General features: G+C 34.0%; 2 protein-coding genes across 2 annotated transcripts in view; one reads left to right on the top strand and one right to left on the bottom strand.

Annotated features, from left to right (window-relative positions):
- Window positions 1-3,369, top strand: part of Cep290 (centrosomal protein 290) — a 90,073-nt gene extending 86,704 nt beyond the window's left edge. Inside the window, exons 52-53 of the mRNA XM_076854916.1 lie at window positions 1,447-1,526; window positions 2,479-3,369. Coding sequence (XP_076711031.1) covers window positions 1,447-1,526; window positions 2,479-2,709 — 311 coding nt within the window. The 3' untranslated portion in view covers window positions 2,710-3,369. The remainder of the gene's footprint in view (window positions 1-1,446; window positions 1,527-2,478) is intronic.
- Window positions 747-15,927, bottom strand: Rlig1 (RNA 5'-phosphate and 3'-OH ligase 1). The gene is made up of 7 exons (XM_076854915.1): window positions 15,677-15,927; window positions 11,322-11,439; window positions 8,399-8,494; window positions 7,393-7,509; window positions 5,833-6,030; window positions 4,526-4,695; window positions 747-3,523 (listed from the first exon to the last, which is right to left on the bottom strand). The coding sequence occupies exons 1-7, from the start codon at window positions 15,764-15,766 to the stop codon at window positions 3,332-3,334; spliced, it is 981 nt and encodes a 326-aa protein (XP_076711030.1). The 5' UTR covers window positions 15,767-15,927; the 3' UTR covers window positions 747-3,331.
- Window positions 15,928-17,306: the final 1,379 nt, after the last annotated feature.

Raw genomic sequence — 17,306 nt, 5'->3', positions numbered from 1 at the left:
CAGAGTCTCTGATTTGATATCAAGCTCCTTGATCCATTTTGAGTTAACTTTTGTGCATGGCGAGAGAAAGGGATTCAGTTTCATTTTGTTGCATATGGATTTCCAGTTTTTCCAGCACCATTTGTTGAAGATGCTATCCTTCCTCCATTGCATGCTTTTAGCCCCTTTATCAAATATAAGATAGTTATAATATTGTGGATTGGTTTCTGTGTCCTCTATTCTGTACCATTGGTCCACCCGCCTGTTTTGGTACCAGTACCATGCTGTTTTTGTTACTGTTGTTGCTCTGTAGTATAGTTCGAAGTCTGGTATCGCTATACCACCTGATTCACACTTCCTGCTTAGAGTTGTTTTTGCTATTCTGGGTCTTTTATTTTTCCATATGAATTTCCTGATTGCTTTATCTATTTCTACAAGAAATGCCTTGGGATTTTGATTGGCATTGCATTAAACCTATAGAGAACTTTTGGTAATATCGCCATTTAGATGATGTTAGTTCTGCCTATCCATGAACAGGGTATATTTTTCCATCTTCTAAGATCTTCTTCTATTTCTCTCTTTAGGGTTCTGTAGTTTTCATTGTATAAGTCTCAAAGTTTATTTTCTACTTAACAGAATCCCATAACAAAATTTTTCCTTAGTCTTTTTATCTCCATTCTTCTCCTAGTTATACATAGGGAGGGGATCATTCCCAGGATACCCTAATAGAATATGCTTGAGTCATGTACATTTGTTTGCTGTCTTTTATTTTCTCAAACTTTAACATTAAAAAATGTTTACCTTTCAACAGTTACATGTGACTTGACACATTATATATAGTGTTTTAAAAAGTGATCTACATATCTAGCAAAGGTGGGATTAAAAAGTCCATTTGCCTATTGATTCTCACTATAAAATTAGCAGTATGTTAACATGGAAGCACATCCAGTAAATTCAAACCTCTGTGCTGTATTTGCTTTGGTTTTCCTGCCAAAGTATCAGGCTGTGTCTGATGTTTTAGTTGTATCAAATACCCTGCCCTAGGGTATTGTGCACATACTAATGGCACAGTAAAAGACCTATGTGGAGTAGCCATTGCTTGTGGCCAGCTCACCGTTTTAGCCACTTATCTAGTAGTCTGCTTTTCTGATGTACTTTTAGTACCTAACAGCTTTTATTAGTTGTAGGGTTTTTCTCTGAAAAATAAGAATTACTTCTAAAGCATTTATCTCCACTTCTAACTCCGGGCAGATGCCTTTTCTCTTTGGTTGCTATGGAATGACAATGCCTAACCGAAATTTTTTAAAATAGTATTCATAGCCTGAGAAAGTTTCAGCCATTTAGCCCTATTTTCAAGGCTCTAAGTTTCATAAGTTTTCTGCTTATTTTCTAAATCAAATCCTTTATGTTGAACTTAATTCAGAATAGAAAAAGTGTGAGTCTAGTTTTTATAACTTTTTTTGGCAGATGCTGATCAACTAAAGGAACAAATAAAAGATCTAGAAACACAGCTCAAAATATCAGATTTAGAAAAGCAGCATTTGAAGGTAATTAAATAATCTTATCTAATATTAATATTATAAATGTTTGTGAGAAACAATTTATGATCACCATCTTTGAGTTTTCAGTACATGTCTTAAAAATTCAAGGAATTACATTTTTTTCTTATAATATTTTGCCTGGATATTACAAAGCTCATTGTGTTTAAGAGCTAACAAAACATTCAGATAGAACAATTAGAAAAGATTAGAAAGTAAATTTATTTAGTAGTTATAACAAATCTAGCTCTTTATAGTTTTTAAGATATTATGTTTTATGTCACATTTGGAACAGTGTCTTTAAGTACCTTTTCAAATTCTTTTTAGAAACCTTTCCATAAAGTTATAGTTCACTTAAAAAAAATTTTTATGCTTTACATACTTTAAGATTCTGTAAACAGAAAAATAGGGCATGGATAATTATCTGGTTATCACTGCCTCTTCTAAATAGCCAATAAGGCTCAATTTATCTCTTCACCAGATGCCTAACTTAGCCAAGGAGAAGTCCCAAAGTTTCTCTGATCATAAATATGCTTATAAGAAGTTGGTTATTATTCATTAAAAAGTAGATATTTGTAATGAAAAATAAAAATGAAGCATAAAACAAAAATCTTAACCAGAACAAATTCAGTGTTGTGAACACCAGTTCATTTTGATTGACTTATTGATGTGCTTTTAAGGAAAGATTAAATTTCATATTCTTGAGAGTTAATAAATTTTAATTAAAGGCTAGTACATAATTTCAGAATATATCATTTAATTTGGCAGTTAACAAGTTCTTCATACTGTACAATAAAACCCTATTAACAAATCTTATGAAAATACTTCTGCCTTTGTAACTGTATTTGACTTCAAGTTATTTTAGCTTTCATGTTTATAAGTTAGATCTCTTCAGTTCAAACCTAAAACATGCTCTTTCTTCTATGTGCAACTTTTAAAGTTAATATGTTTCTTCTATTAGGAGGAAATAAAAAAGCTGAAAAAAGAATTGGAAAATTTTGACCCTTCATTTTTTGAAGAAATTGAAGATCTTAAGTATAATTACAAAGAAGAAGTGAAAAAAAATATTCTCTTAGAAGAGAAGTTAAAAAAACTTTCTGAACAATTTGGAGTTGAATTAAGTAGCCCTGTTGCTACTTCTTCTGAACAGTCTGAAGACGAAGAAAGTCCTGTTAATTTCCCCATTTATTGAAGGCCTCATGTTAATGTATTTAGCTTTTGATTAATTATATAAGTTTCATCTGTAATCAGGCAAATCCATGAACTAAAGACTTTCCTTCTCAATATGTTCTACTTTTACTTAAATTGGAAGTTTTAGTAAATTATAGAAAATTTTCAACTTATTAGAAAAATATATTTTTGAATTTATACATATTTAACAATTATTTAAGATTGTCAAATACTATGATCTGTACATACAACCATTAAGTTATAAGGTTAAGACATACATTTTGTTAAATGTCTAGGAAGATTAAATTGAGCTCAAGGTATTTAAAGTATTGATTAAAAAAAAAAATTACTGGTTTAATTGTTGCCTTTCAATTTACCACCCAGTTACATTGGACAGAATCAGGTTATACAAGCTTGGGGAGCATACTGTTCATTTTTACATTTTTATGTCCAGAGGTTAAAGTTAATGTGTTGATTCTAAATAAAATTTGAATAGGTATTTCCAAGTGGAAAATTAATTTCTTCAAATGCCAAAAGACCCTAATGTTTCATAGTACACAACAGTAAACCTCAATTTTACCTTTTAACATGGCAGAATATTCAAGATTTGAACATACAAAGGTAATTTTAATTACATTTTCATTTTATACATTAAATATTATGTCTTTGAGCCTACCAAATTTCTGATTATTTATTTTTGAAAAATGACTAAACAAACACTTGGTATCATCAAAGGCATAGTCATATTTGTTCAGGTTCATGTTGATAATAACGGGTTTTGAATTAATATAAGTATCTGGAATTGGCCAGCATAAACCAAGATGATGGCGATGGACCTGTAAAGAGAAAAAAAGGGTATTAGCTTTAATTTTTAAACAATACCTAATTCACTTAGATCTATTTATTTAGGATACCTTATTATCCTGCAAAGAATAATTTTATGCAGGGAAATAATACTCTCATTTATGAAGAATGAACAGGACACAAAGGTAAGACTGAAAGGTAATGTTTAGGAGGACAATATAATTTAAGCATAAATATTGGCCTGTGAATTAAAATTAACAGTGAATTGGTTGGTGAGAAGTATATAGATTCAACAGATTAGAATCTTTAAGAACTGATAATGGACATAGGAAGTTATAGAAAGAGGGCTTAAAAATAATATCCAAGTTTTTAACTTCAATGAATTGTAGAGAGCTAGAGGATTGATAAAGACCTAGTTCTTAAACATGAATTTCATATGAGAAAATTGGTCATTACATTAAGGTTTTTCATGATCTGGACCTGATGATTAACTTTTCAGAACTGCTCTCCACCCCAACCCTGAACTATGTATATTCTAATAGTGTTTAACCAATTATGATTAAAGCAAAAAGCAGCATTCTGTCGCCTATGAGAAATCAAATGGAAAAGTCCAGGGGACAAACAGGGCAGAAAGCATAATTCATTCTGTATTTATCAACTGCCACCTCAGCACTCCTTTTACTCAACAAATTTTGCAATAAAGTAAGCTTGGGAAACACTGAGTTAAACTAGGTGTAGGATGTCTTCCAGAGAGCTCTAATGGGCAACATGAATTCCCAAGAGGAGGAACATGTAGTACCACTTAATTTTGAACCCCCGCTGGTATAATCAGTGACCCATGGAATACATGCTGGGAAACACTGTTTTTGCATATAAAGGTTGGTGCTGTGTGAGATAAGGGAATTGTATTTCTTTGCTTTAGAATCAGAGCTGTTACAGTTTGTGCAGAGAATTTGAGAACCACTTCTTCTTCTTGTAGGACTGTAAGATGACATAACCCAAAACAAGGTATATATATATTTTTTTTACCTTACCTTAATTAAGCAGCCATCATGGCAATGCCATACTATTCCTTCAATTTTACCCTCTTCGCAACCTTCAAACCAGGACAACAGATCACTGTGCTTCAATGTAGGCAAATTACTTATTTGAAATGCTCCATGTGGTACAAGAAGATGTAATGGATGTTTCTTGTTTCCTAATCCTAAATGGTAAAATCTGCCATTAGCTATACTGATTCAGAGGAACTTTTCAGAGAGAATGAAAAAATTTAAAAAAAAAAAGTCTTTTTATAAAGTTTAATTGGTTTTCCTTAAGAGAGTGTAATCCAAGCACTGCTCTTATTCAAATGTGGCATCTATTCCATTAAGTTCAAATTCTACTTTTGTATACTCTATACTAGGAGATGTCAAACTACAATCTGAAAGCCAAGCCTAGACAAACAACTGTATTTTGTAAATAGTTTGAATGGAACATTGCAACAGCAGTTCATTTGTACCATTGGCCACCTTCAACTATCATTGAGTATCTGCCAAAAAGCTACACTGTATCTCTGATATAAGTACTATCTTAGCCTTACACCTGAGAGTCAATCTACTTTTGATCTCTACTTAGGAATTTGCTATTATACCTTCAGTGTCCATAGGTTCATCATCTCATTTTCCAGTCAAGAGGTATTCATAGGGCCCTCAGTGTACTCAAATCTGCCATGGTATATATTCTGAAGTTTGATATGATATTCATTAAGCTCTTTATTTACCTCATTTTTCCCATTTTCATTAATTGTGAAAATAACTACCTAACCAAAGTACATTCTCATTCTAAATTTAAAAAAAAATGAAAAGTCGCACCTGAATCAATCCCATGCATAGTTAGTTGTACAGTGTTACCACAGGGAAGATAGGATAGAATCAACCTTTTGGATTAATAATTCAAAACCATTAGGCATGAACTTTTCTGTGAATATGATTAACACAAATGGCTATAAACCTAGGAAACCAACTCAAAATTGCTACTGTATTTCTTTAGTGTATGTATGTGTTTTGTTTTTTTGGGTTGGGGGGATACTGGGAACTGAACTGAGGGGCACTCAACCACTGAGCCCCATCTCCAGCCCTTTTTTTGTATTTTATTTAAGCCAGGGTGTCACTAAGTTGCTTAGTGCCTTGCTATTGCTAAGGTTGGCTTCAAACTCAGGATCTTCCTACCTCAGCCTGTGGAGATGCTGGGATCACAGGTATGTGCCATTGTGCCCGCTGTATGTGTTTTTCAAGTTGACCCTAAGAGGTACTTTTTATAAATGGCAGTCACTATAACTGAAAAAGAAAATAACTTCACTCACCATAGGGGTTTCCATTGATATTTGTTCCTATAAGCTCCAATGTTTGTTCTAAGAGATCTGACAGTGGCACTGCACTAATTTCCAAAAGTCCAGGATCATCCGGATGATGCTTTAGTACCAGAGCAATTTCAAATTCATAATTAACTACAGAGGAATGCCAGCAATACTGTTTGTTGTTTTTGTCCACCGGTACCCAACCTATCATTTAAAGAAAAAAATTATTTTTATTATGTTGGTTTTCTTTGGATTGAAAACACAGTAATTTTAATTTCTGTTGTAAATTTCCAGTTTTTTGGATGTTTTATCAGACATATACTTTTAAAATCAGTGAGATAAAGTTTTATTCCTTTTCTTAAAAAGACCATATGGCTTCATTTTTTTATTCTACTGAGGAATTAATCTAACAACTGAACACCAATTTAAGATAGCATTACAACTTTTTAAAAAGTGATTTTCTACTCTCCAGTCACTTTCAGAAACAAGGAAGATATGTAGGTGTTTCACAATCTACTGCAAAATATTTAATGTATATTGAACAATTTATTGATTACATATGTATTAAGTTATTGCTAGCCGGGCATGGTGGCACACACCTGTAATCCCAGCAGCTTGGGAGGCTGAGGCATTAGCATCATGAGTTCAGAACTAGCCTCAGCAATGGCAAGGAGCTAAGCAACTCAGTGAGACCCTGTCTCTAAACAAATAGAAAATAGGGCTGGGAGTGTGGTTCAGTTGTTGGTACCATGTCTCCACCCCCCTCCAAAAAAAAAAAAAAAAAAAAAACAATTACTACTATTACTTTTTTCAGTCTTATTGCCAGAATAGGCCCTCTCATTGTGGGAGAAACTCATTGCAAAAAAGGAGGAAAAATTAGGGCATATGTGCCCTAGTGACCACATTTTTTTTACCTTCATTAGCCCCCAATTACTGTAATCACTTCTTTGCTAGTCCATTAGCTTCCAGTGAAACCTACCCAACTTTTGTACATAATCTGTTTCTGAAATTTAAACTTAGTTGTAGCACTGTTCTGTAACCAGTATCTTCAGAATAAACCTAAAACTACATGAAATACCAGAGCCTTTAAGGTCTGAGCCCATTCTATACCTTCAGCCTCAACTCTTATTGTTACATACTATGGTGAGTAAAATGTCTATCTTAGAAAAAATTCTAAGCCTAAAAGGACATGCTTAGTATGAAACATCTTTTTTTTTTCTTTTTTTGCACCCAGGGGGACTTAGCTACTGAGCCACATACTCAGCCCTTTTTATTTTTTATTTTGAGACAAGGTCTCGCTAAGTTGCTTTGGGCTTTGAACTCTTGCTCCTCCTGCCTTAGCCTCCCAAATTGCTGGGATTACAGGAATGTACCACCATGCCTGGCTTGAAACATTTTTAATATAGATTAAAACATTACATAAATTTGATTTAGAAGTTTTATTCTGTACATATAAAGAAAAGAACCACATTAAAATTAAATTCTGCAATTTCTGATTGAATGAGCCTTTCAGATTTTATACTAGTAAACACAGAACTGCATTTAGGAAGAGATTTTTCATGATACCAGGAATGTGTCCATTTTCATCAGGTACTGGATTTCCATTTAATTGTTCTATTTCCTTTGCTGGTATCCAGCACTCTGGAACAGGTTTGAAATCCTCCTCAACATTCCAAAGAAATTCTAAAAAGAGTAGATAATCTTATTTTTGGTCATACTTTAAAAAACCAAAATATAGGTTCAAAGTGGGAATAGTGAATAAAACCTCATAATGTATGTTACAGTTAGTCACATTTTTACCACAGTGTGACTATATTCCTCAGTGTTATGGTACTAACATTTAAAATTTTCAATTCTGAATATACCACCATTTCAATATGTATATAAAGTATACATATATATAAACTATACATATATATATATATATATATATAAATATATATAAAGGGTATATAAAGTTGCCAATGTTCCATTTTATGTAGGTATATGATGAATTTTTAAAGTACTATAAATACAAATACATAAATTATTGACATGAGTGACTGTAGGTCTGTATATTTTATATATATATATATATATATATATATATATATATATATATAATAATTAGAGGCATCTTAATGTCATAACTTAAAACGCTAATTTTCCTTTGAGATTTTGCCCAGATCAATAAAATTATATTTGTCTCTTACGCATATAAAATGAAAATGTATCTCACATTATAATATTGTATGTTTTAATAAAATAGACTGATGAAGAGTCACAGAAATACTAGGAAAATATTTTAAAATATTTTTCAGTAACATTCTTATATATATGAAAATATTCAACTATCATCTTTGTTACCCTAATTGCTTAAAAAATTCACAAGGATAAAAATGTATAGAAATGTCATAGCAAAAATAAACCACAGGGACTGGGGTTGAGGCTCAGTGATACACTGCTTGCCTAGCATGTGTGAGGCCCTGGGTTTGATTCTCAGCACCACATATGAATAAAAAAAGTAGAAAAATAAATTAACTACAAATTTCAGCTATTTAAAATTTAAAAGTAAAGAAAAAAACCTACTAACCTTTTGAGTTTTCTTTGGAATGTAGAAAATTTTTAAATCTTTTGTCAGCTTTTTTGTTGGGTTTTCTATCTAGTCGAGCCCAAAGATATGGCTGATCTAAAAAAAAAAAAAATTCATAAAAAGAAAAGTGTTTAAGAGGCAAACAACATTTATCTTGAAAGATACTTCAAAGTAGAATTATCAATAAACAGTAAGGTGATCTCTCCAAGAGAAGAATCAAAACCCTAGAAGACAAAGGAAAATATGCAGTCCAAGATACACACCACCTAGCAGTACCTTATGTTATGAAAGACTGACTTTGATTAAAGAATGATGGAGATAAGAACTAAAAATGTGGTCCTTTTATAAATAAGGATATTCCATAATCATATTAGTAGCATCTGTGAGAAACCAAAGAAAGCTATATCCAAAATGGAAACATCACCGGGTAACTGTATTCACATCTCCCCTGAACATAACACTGTGCTTTGTAATTCTGTAAGAACTAACCCTGGAATCAGGCTGACCTGCTTTGCATGAAATCATATTAGTAGCATCTGTAAGAAACCAAAGAAAGCTATATCCAAAATGGAAACATCACCAGGTTATCGTATTCACATCTCCCCTGAACATAACACTGTGCTGTGTAATTCTGTAAGAACTAACCCTGGAATCAGGCTGACCTGCTTTGCATGGGACCAATCCCTAGTCAAGCCATTAAACCTACTGATTAATGGTGCTGCCTTGTAATGATGAGTCTGAGTTTCAGGCACTGTGCCCGCGTTATTGGCACAGGTGCATTTGATGAGTTGCACCTGGCTTTAGACTCCTGGAACGCTCTGCTGTTGAGAATGGTTACTTAGTAGGAAGATGCTTACTTGATCAGCAAAATTAGAATGATTTCTAGCTGAGACATTATTTTGGATCCCTGGTTTCAAAGTGTTGCCTGCACACATCAGTGGATCCTGATCTGAGAAAATGTATCCTGCCAGGATTTAAAGCAGGAAAAAAATATAGTTTTCACCTGGCCTTTGTAGACCCCTTGCTCCCTCAGACAGTCCTTTGCTATAATTCATATCCTTACTTTTAAAGTCCTTTGTTATATGTCTTTTACCAGTAATAAAATATAGATTTGTATACACTGTCATCTTGATTTCCACGAGGGCTATTTAGTAGTTAAACTCCAAACTTGCTTAGTTGATACTATCATGTACATAAGGATAACACTAAAAGTTCTTAATATTAAGGACAGGAAAAATCTTACAATTTCCTTAAATATAAATCAACATTTATAAAAAATAATTATACTTTGGTTCAGATATTTTCTATTGCTTACTAATTATCCAGATAATATAAAGAACCAAATTAAAATTATACTATCATTCCTGGTTGAATAGATGTTTTGTTCTTTTTAACCAGTAAATGTAAAAAGTACAGTCCACTCATTTCCATTAGGCTACTATCAAAAAACAAAAATACACCAGGTGTGGTGGCACATGCCTATAATCCCAGCGTCTCAGGAAGCTGAGGCAGGAGGATCTCAAGTTCAAAGCCAGCCTCAGCAACAGCAAGGCACTAAGCAACTCAGTGAGACCCTGTCTCAAAACACAAAAAGGCCTGGGGATGTGGCTCAGTGGCTGAGTGCCCGAGTTCAATCCTGGTACCAAAAAGAGAAAAAGATACACAAGTGCTTATGAGGATACAAATTGGAACTTTGGTGCACTGTCCATAAGAATGTAAAATGGTGCCACCACTACAGAAAACATGGCAGCTTCTCAAAAATGAAAATTACTATACGATCTAGTAATTCCACTTCTAGACACATACCCAAAACTTGGAAGCAGGGTCTTAAGAGAGAATTGTTTACTCCTGTTCATAGCAGCATTATTCCTACAAAAGGTAGGAGCAACCCAAATCCCCATCAGTGGTTGAATGGATAAACAAAATTTGAAAATATCTTAATTTATATATTTAAGTAAATGAAATATTTTCAGCCTTAAAAAGAAATGAAATTTTGATACATGCTAACATGGATCAATTCTGAGGACATTAAACTAAGGAAAATACATCAGTCACAATATGAGGCACCTAGAGTAGTCAAGTTCATAGAGACAAAATAGAATTCTGGTTACAAGGGGCTGGCTGGACAAGGAATGTAGGTATTAAGTCTCAGTTATAGAATATGAAAAGAGTCCTGGAGATGGGTGGTGTGAATGCACAACAGTAGGAATGTACTTAAAATACCACCATATTGTATACATCTTAAAAATGTTTAAGATGTTAAACTCTATTTTACCATCCTTTAAAAAAAATTTTTAAATGGTTTTTCAGAAGAGATTTTCTGATGCAAAGAGTGGGTCTGTATGCCCACTTAACTGTTCTACTTCTTTTACTGGAATGAGAGGTAATTTCACCATCCAGAGATAATCACAAAGAATTCTTCTCTTTTCAGAGCATTTGTTTTCTTAACATAGTTGACAGTTTTTGTTTAAATTTCTACTACTTTTAAAGTACATTAAATGAAATTAGACATATTGCAATAATAATAAAACTAATGGAAACAGCTCTGGAATCATAAAATGAGAACAGGCTTTAGGGTTAGTCAAAATTAAGTTGCATCAACAGTACAGCTATTCATTAACTATATGGTCTTGGACAAATTAAGATAGCTGAGAGTTTCTTTGGAGAACCTTATTATACAAATTAAACATAATGTATGAAGCATTTATCATACTGCCTGGCCCATAACAGGTATTAAATAAATGTTACTTTCCTACCCCAAGAGAAAAACATAATAATGTAATAACAATTATCACATTTTAATTTTGTTACTAAGACTTCTAAGAGTTTATGAAGAGTAAATGCCCATTTCAGATTTATATAGTTTTAAAATGATCAATAAAGTTAAGAAATACTTGTAGGAAACATTACAGTTTTATTTTACCTTTGTAGGTAGTAACAAAACAACATGTTCCATCCACTTTTTCTGTTGGAATTGCACTGTATATATCTGCATCTAATGCCTTGTGACTTATAGTTTCAGTTGCCAAAACTTTAAATGGCTTAAAAAAGAAAGAAAGAAAACTGGTTTAAGATAGACAGCCTCTGCCTTCTCATATACTCTCACCTGAAATGTTCCTAACTTTTTTGTTCTAAAAAATGATTTCCTGTCCATTCCTTAAGATAATTTAAAAATATCTGTGAAGTTTTCCTTAATCACCCCCCTCCATTTTATGTTATTACAACAAAACCTGATTTTTCACAGACTATAAATTATTTGTTTCTTCTTCCACACATAATAATAACACAGCTGTTCAATATGCACAATAATATATTAGACAATTATTTATGAAATGCCTACTATTAAACACTGTCATTGGCAATGGAAATATAGAAGGCAAAAAAAAAGTACCTGCTTTTGTTGAAACTTGCTTTTTAATGAGGAATACAACAGAAATAAAATGCATAATATAGTATTAGGTATGATAAGTGCTAAAGCAAAAAATGGAACAAAGACAGGGATGAGATACTATTTTACATATGGTAGACAGGGAAGCCCTCTTTGAGGAGGTGACATTTGAGGACTCTCAAGTGAGGGAATACACCATATAAACATCTGGGGGAAAAGAGACCCCAAGTCTGAGGTTTCTTGATTTTTCTGCAGAATGCAAGTTAGCCACTGTATTTGGAACGAAGTGCAAGTAAAACCAAATCAAGTGAACTTTAAACAATTCCTAGGTATTTCTGGTGGTTCAATACAAGTATTTCCCCAAAACACTTTTCAGTTTTCCAAGAATGAATCTACTCTTCAATACATGATACCTTCCCCCTCTTTTATAAGTAGAAACATTTCAGTTATTTACAAAATTTGTTTTTTTAATTAAGTGGTTCTTTGTAAGTCTGGCAAGAATCTGGTGATATCTTCCTGCCTCAGGCCACATTCTCAGGGAGCAGACAAGGGAGCTATGGAAGAGGGCTGGATTCTGTTTTTGCTTTTTTCTTGGAAAATGAAAACTCACATACTCATTTATAAAGTTAAAATATATAAAAGCATAAACAAGAAATCACCATAGTCTTGTTATTCAGACACAATCACAAAGAAACCATGGGCATAATTTCAGTATCTTTTTCATTGTCTTTTTATCTTTCATAGAATATCTATTTTCAGCAGAGCATTTTTTTTAAAAGGCCAATCAGAATGCTTTCTGAATTTACTTGTTTCATACACTTTTCCTCTTCAACTGTATTATAAACATAATACTCTTTTCTTAATATTTCACCTTTGATCCATTGTGAAAGATCTTGCATCTCTGCTTAAATACTTTAGATTACAGACTTTAAAGCCATCTTAATTTCCAGAATAAGTTTATGCCTGATTCAATTTTCATCTTAAAACTGTTGAGATGCATTATAAAGTTCTTTTGGAAAATACCTGCTTGAAAGGAAAATTAACCTCTGATGATTTCTTACTATTAACAATGACTTCTTGTATTGGAGAGATCTTTAAATATTATAAAGTTGGGCTGGGGTTGTGGTTCAGCGTTAGAACGCTTGCCAAGCATGCGTGAGGCACTGGGCTGAATCCCAGCACCACATAAAAATAAACAAAGGTATTGTGTCCATCTACAATTAAAAATAATTTTTAAATAAAGTTAAATTTCTGAGCTATATCAACTGTGGTTGTTTACATTTATTTATTTTTCAAAAAAGTCCAGAGCAAAATGAAAATTGCCTCTATTAAAAAAAAAAATCTCTTCTGAGTTAGGTTTCTCCTTGACAATAGTGTTCTTCACAGTTAGCTGATAACACCATGTCATTTCATAATTTTTTTTATTTTGAATGTAGTATTCAGAAGTTTCATTATATCAATCCAAAAATCTCTGTTGTCACTCATTCCACAAAGTTTGGGCATCTAGTTTGTAAACTGTGTTGTCCTGGCAGAGTATACAGAAGGAATAAGACTCACTAGCATCACCTTTTGGGAGAGCCCTCAAATAGAAGACTCTGGGAAATCCAGCCTCTTAATGGCCAACGGTGGACCACTGTACCATATTAGGTATTGTACTGTATCATTCAAGTTCTATTTTCTACACAATGCATACTCAATAGTAGAGGCTGATTTTGATTTATTCATAGTTTTAACCTAACAGTTTTCACTGTTAAATCTACTAAGAATTACTTTTCTTTTTTTCCCTTAGATTTTGTTTGAGAGTATTCACTTCATATTCCTTTCATCTTTATCAATAGTAAACTGAATATGTATTTAAATTATGGCTTTTCTTCTGTCAGGAAGAAAAATCAAAAAGCATCAGGAATGGAGGAAAAGACAATTTCTAATGTTCCTCCCAACCTTTTGTTATTTTCATTTCTGAAACAAAACTTATGACTACATTTTGTAATCTAAGTCTGAAGTTACCATTCACCTTACGATGTGAAAAACAATGCACAATATAAACCAGATACTGGTGTATAGAGTATATTTTGAATAGAGTGAAGTAAACTAGGAAATCAGCCCCATTTTAGTAATGATTCAGTTCTTTTAAGATATATCTGAATGGGGATTATCACTAACATATGATTCTGATATCAGAGGATATCAGTTTTAACTAGAGTAGTAAAGCCAAAGGAGCTGACCCAATAGCTGTGTGTGTGTGTTTAACTTTAGCAAGTTCCTAGAGAGATTACTATGCCCATTAAGTTTTTGATGAATACAAAATGTTCCTTCCATAAGAGCCAGTTATATCTCTCTTGCTATCAACACAGCCAAAGGACAAGACAAGACACAGAGGAGTACAGAAAGTTCCCCTTCTCTACCTATCACCAGACTTTAGGTGATGACTGGAAAAACAAGGCATGTGTATAAAAGTCATATCATTTGGATTGGGTGGAACTCTACAATTTCTGGGCAAGGGAATAATTAAGTTGATCAAAGATTTTATGGAGAAGATGAAAACTGGAAAAATTAAAACAACTCTGTAGGTGATCCAAGCAAAGTGAATAGCCTGAATAAAAATAAAGAGGATTACTCAGTATGTTCACTTTGCTAAAACAGAGACCTCATTTAGAGGTTAGAGAGTAGATGGGGCCTAATTAATAGGAGGCCTTGAATTATAAGAATGTGGATGCTATGCTACAATACCATAAGCTACTATTAACTGCAGAGTGGTAAGGAACTTATTTTTCTGGTAGTAAGTTTTACAAATTACTTCCTGAACATAAAAAGTTTAGAATCATAGAGTGAACCATTATCAAGAATGACAAAGCATTTGTCATAAAAACAAAAAGTTGACAAGTACTGCTATAGACATTGAGTAGTAACTGTAAGGTTTTGACTAGGGAAGAACATGGTGATTATCATTCTGTGTAGCAAGTAATAAATATTAAGAACTATAATAAGAATAGCAGCAGAAAAGACTATGGAATGATCAGATATTATAAGTAAAAATTTAGCATCAAGGTTGAACAGAAAATTGGTATGACTTGATTCCAGAGTTCATTTTTTTAATTCAACATATTTATCCAGTGCCTACCATGTGTCAGGTCCTAGAAGCTGAGACTATAGATAACAGGGCAGTATCTACTCTAATGACCATTTAGTCTAAAAGACAAGACGACCACTTTTAATGACGAAAATGAACATGCTGATTTCGTTTTAGTTGCAAACACCCCCGCTAACAGGGAATTTTTTTTTTCCCCTCAAGGGCTTTGTTACCTATTAAAGAATTATCCTGATGTAGACTACTTAGTATTCACCCACTAGCATTTTCTGAGGGTCCACTATGTAAAAGACGCTGCTAGGCGAATAGAAAACCTTGAGATAGAACACCAAAATTAGAATAAAGTAGGTAATTGCTGGTAACAATACAGTAAGTCTGATCTTTAGTGACCTAATTAGGCGAGGTGTCAACACTGCCATCTATTCCCAGGTTAGAAGAGGTAAGGCAAGTCTTTTAGTATCACCTGCACTTTCTCATCATACTCTCGAAAAGTCGTCAGGCTTGAGCTGCAGAGACTGTCTGGCAGCTTAGGGTTTTACCCCAAAACTGCTAACCCGAGAAGAAAGAAATGTTATTTAGGACGTGTGGGTTTTCCATTTCCCTGCGAGGGCAAGCTCGAATCGCCAGATCAGGAAAAAATTCCTCCCAGAATCCGTTCCCTTACGATTAGGAAGGCAAGGGAACTAGGAACTCAGGACGCTCAGACTCCCAACGCAGACCTTCCCAGCGAAACCTACAAAAAACTCCCGGCCTTCAGGGCTGGCCGCTTTTGCCCGATTCAAACGCAGCCGGTGCGCGGTACCTGATGCTCCCTTTTGGCGGAAGGCTCATCTTTCACCTCCGTCACAAACACACACGGCATTTTCCGCTGCACGGAGCCCAAGCGTCTCATGGTGGGCCCCAGAAGCGGTGAGCGACCTCACTGCCAAAAGGCTCCGGGTTTGGACAACAGAGAGCAGCAGCAGTCCTATGCGGATTCAGATCACTCACATTCGGTACCCAGGGACAGCGACGGCGCCCCGAGCCTGCCTACCCGAGACAGGGGCGGGGACGCGGACCGGAAGCGGCCTCCTGGCCGCGGCGCTTTCTGGGAGTTGTAGTGCGGCGCCTCGGCGCCAGGATGTGCGCTCCCACGTGTGTCCCCCCAGTTTTGATGACTGAAAAAAAAACAAGGTCCGTTTCCGACGGTGTGTACGTGGCCACACCTAGTAACCGATGACATTGTCGAAAATTAAACAGTGTCAAGTTGTAAGTGATCAGTAATTACAGATGGTGATTTAACACCGTAGTAGTGAAACTTACTTGCTTTTTCGTGGGGGAAGCGCTATAGAAGTTTAGAAATAACTGGAGATATTTTCTGATCTCAGAGAGAAAACTGATTTCCCAGAAAGTCAGAAAACGCTGCAATTAAAACACCTGAGACACCCCCACCCGCCCCAAAAAAACCCTTTGAATTTCTTCCACCGGTGCAGCATATAATATGTTTGAAATTGGTTCTGATGGAGTTTCCAGAATGAGTGCAAAGTGTTAACGTTTCACCAATCCAAAACCACAGGAATACAAACAACCATATCACACTGTTGAGTTTCTTAAAAGATTCTTATTTATCTTAATTGAAGTTGAGTTCCAATAAATGACATGAGTAGTTGTCATGAGCTAAAAAACTAAAAAATCTTATTTGACATTTCTCAAAATAAGTGATAGAGCAGTAAGTGATAAAGACAATGACTGAATAAAATAAATTTAAATAATAGTAGATTTTCTAACTCACTGCAGTTAATAGTCCTCAGCTTAAATTTTAAGGAAATTTTGACTTTACACATCATTTATATGCCTGGATAGGCCCAGTAATTTTTGTAATTATGTTGTCTACATATGTCCAACTGTCCAGAATTTCATAGTCATAGCCCTTAGAAAAATTAAACAATCTCACTTAAAGATATCTGTACAATAAAGGGACTCCCAAAGAATGAAATATTCCTAAAAAGGAAGTTTAGATTTTTTATAAAAAGGGAAGGGTGGGAGGGAAAAATTCGCCATTTCAAAGTGTTTCTTGTAATTTTTTTCCTAGGAAAACACAACCACCACCCCCAAATTAAAAAAAAAGAAAATATGATGGTGGTTCTGTGATATTTGGAAGTAGAAACATCTTAGCATTTTAGATTTAAGAACTCGTGACTTTTTTCCTCCAGAGGAATTCTAAAAAACAGTTTTGTCACCTTGTGAGACTGGAAGAGACAATTAAGTAACCTTCACAACTAGCAACTGTCATTTCTCAAACTGCCTCAGAATCTTCTAGGTGCAACATTCTGTTATTTCTGAGAAAATATGATCTTTCAAAACATTCTACTTGTTCTTTGAATAGTAGAAGCAAAGCTAATCACCTTTCATGAAGCCCTGTTTCCAGTACTTTAGTTTTATCAGCAACCAGA

The sequence above is a fragment of the Callospermophilus lateralis genome, chromosome 4 (assembly GCF_048772815.1).
Source record: "Callospermophilus lateralis isolate mCalLat2 chromosome 4, mCalLat2.hap1, whole genome shotgun sequence".
Classification (NCBI taxonomy): domain Eukaryota; kingdom Metazoa; phylum Chordata; class Mammalia; order Rodentia; family Sciuridae; genus Callospermophilus; species Callospermophilus lateralis.
Note: the sequence above shows the minus strand (reverse complement) of the source record. Positions and strands in the feature narration are given on the sequence as shown.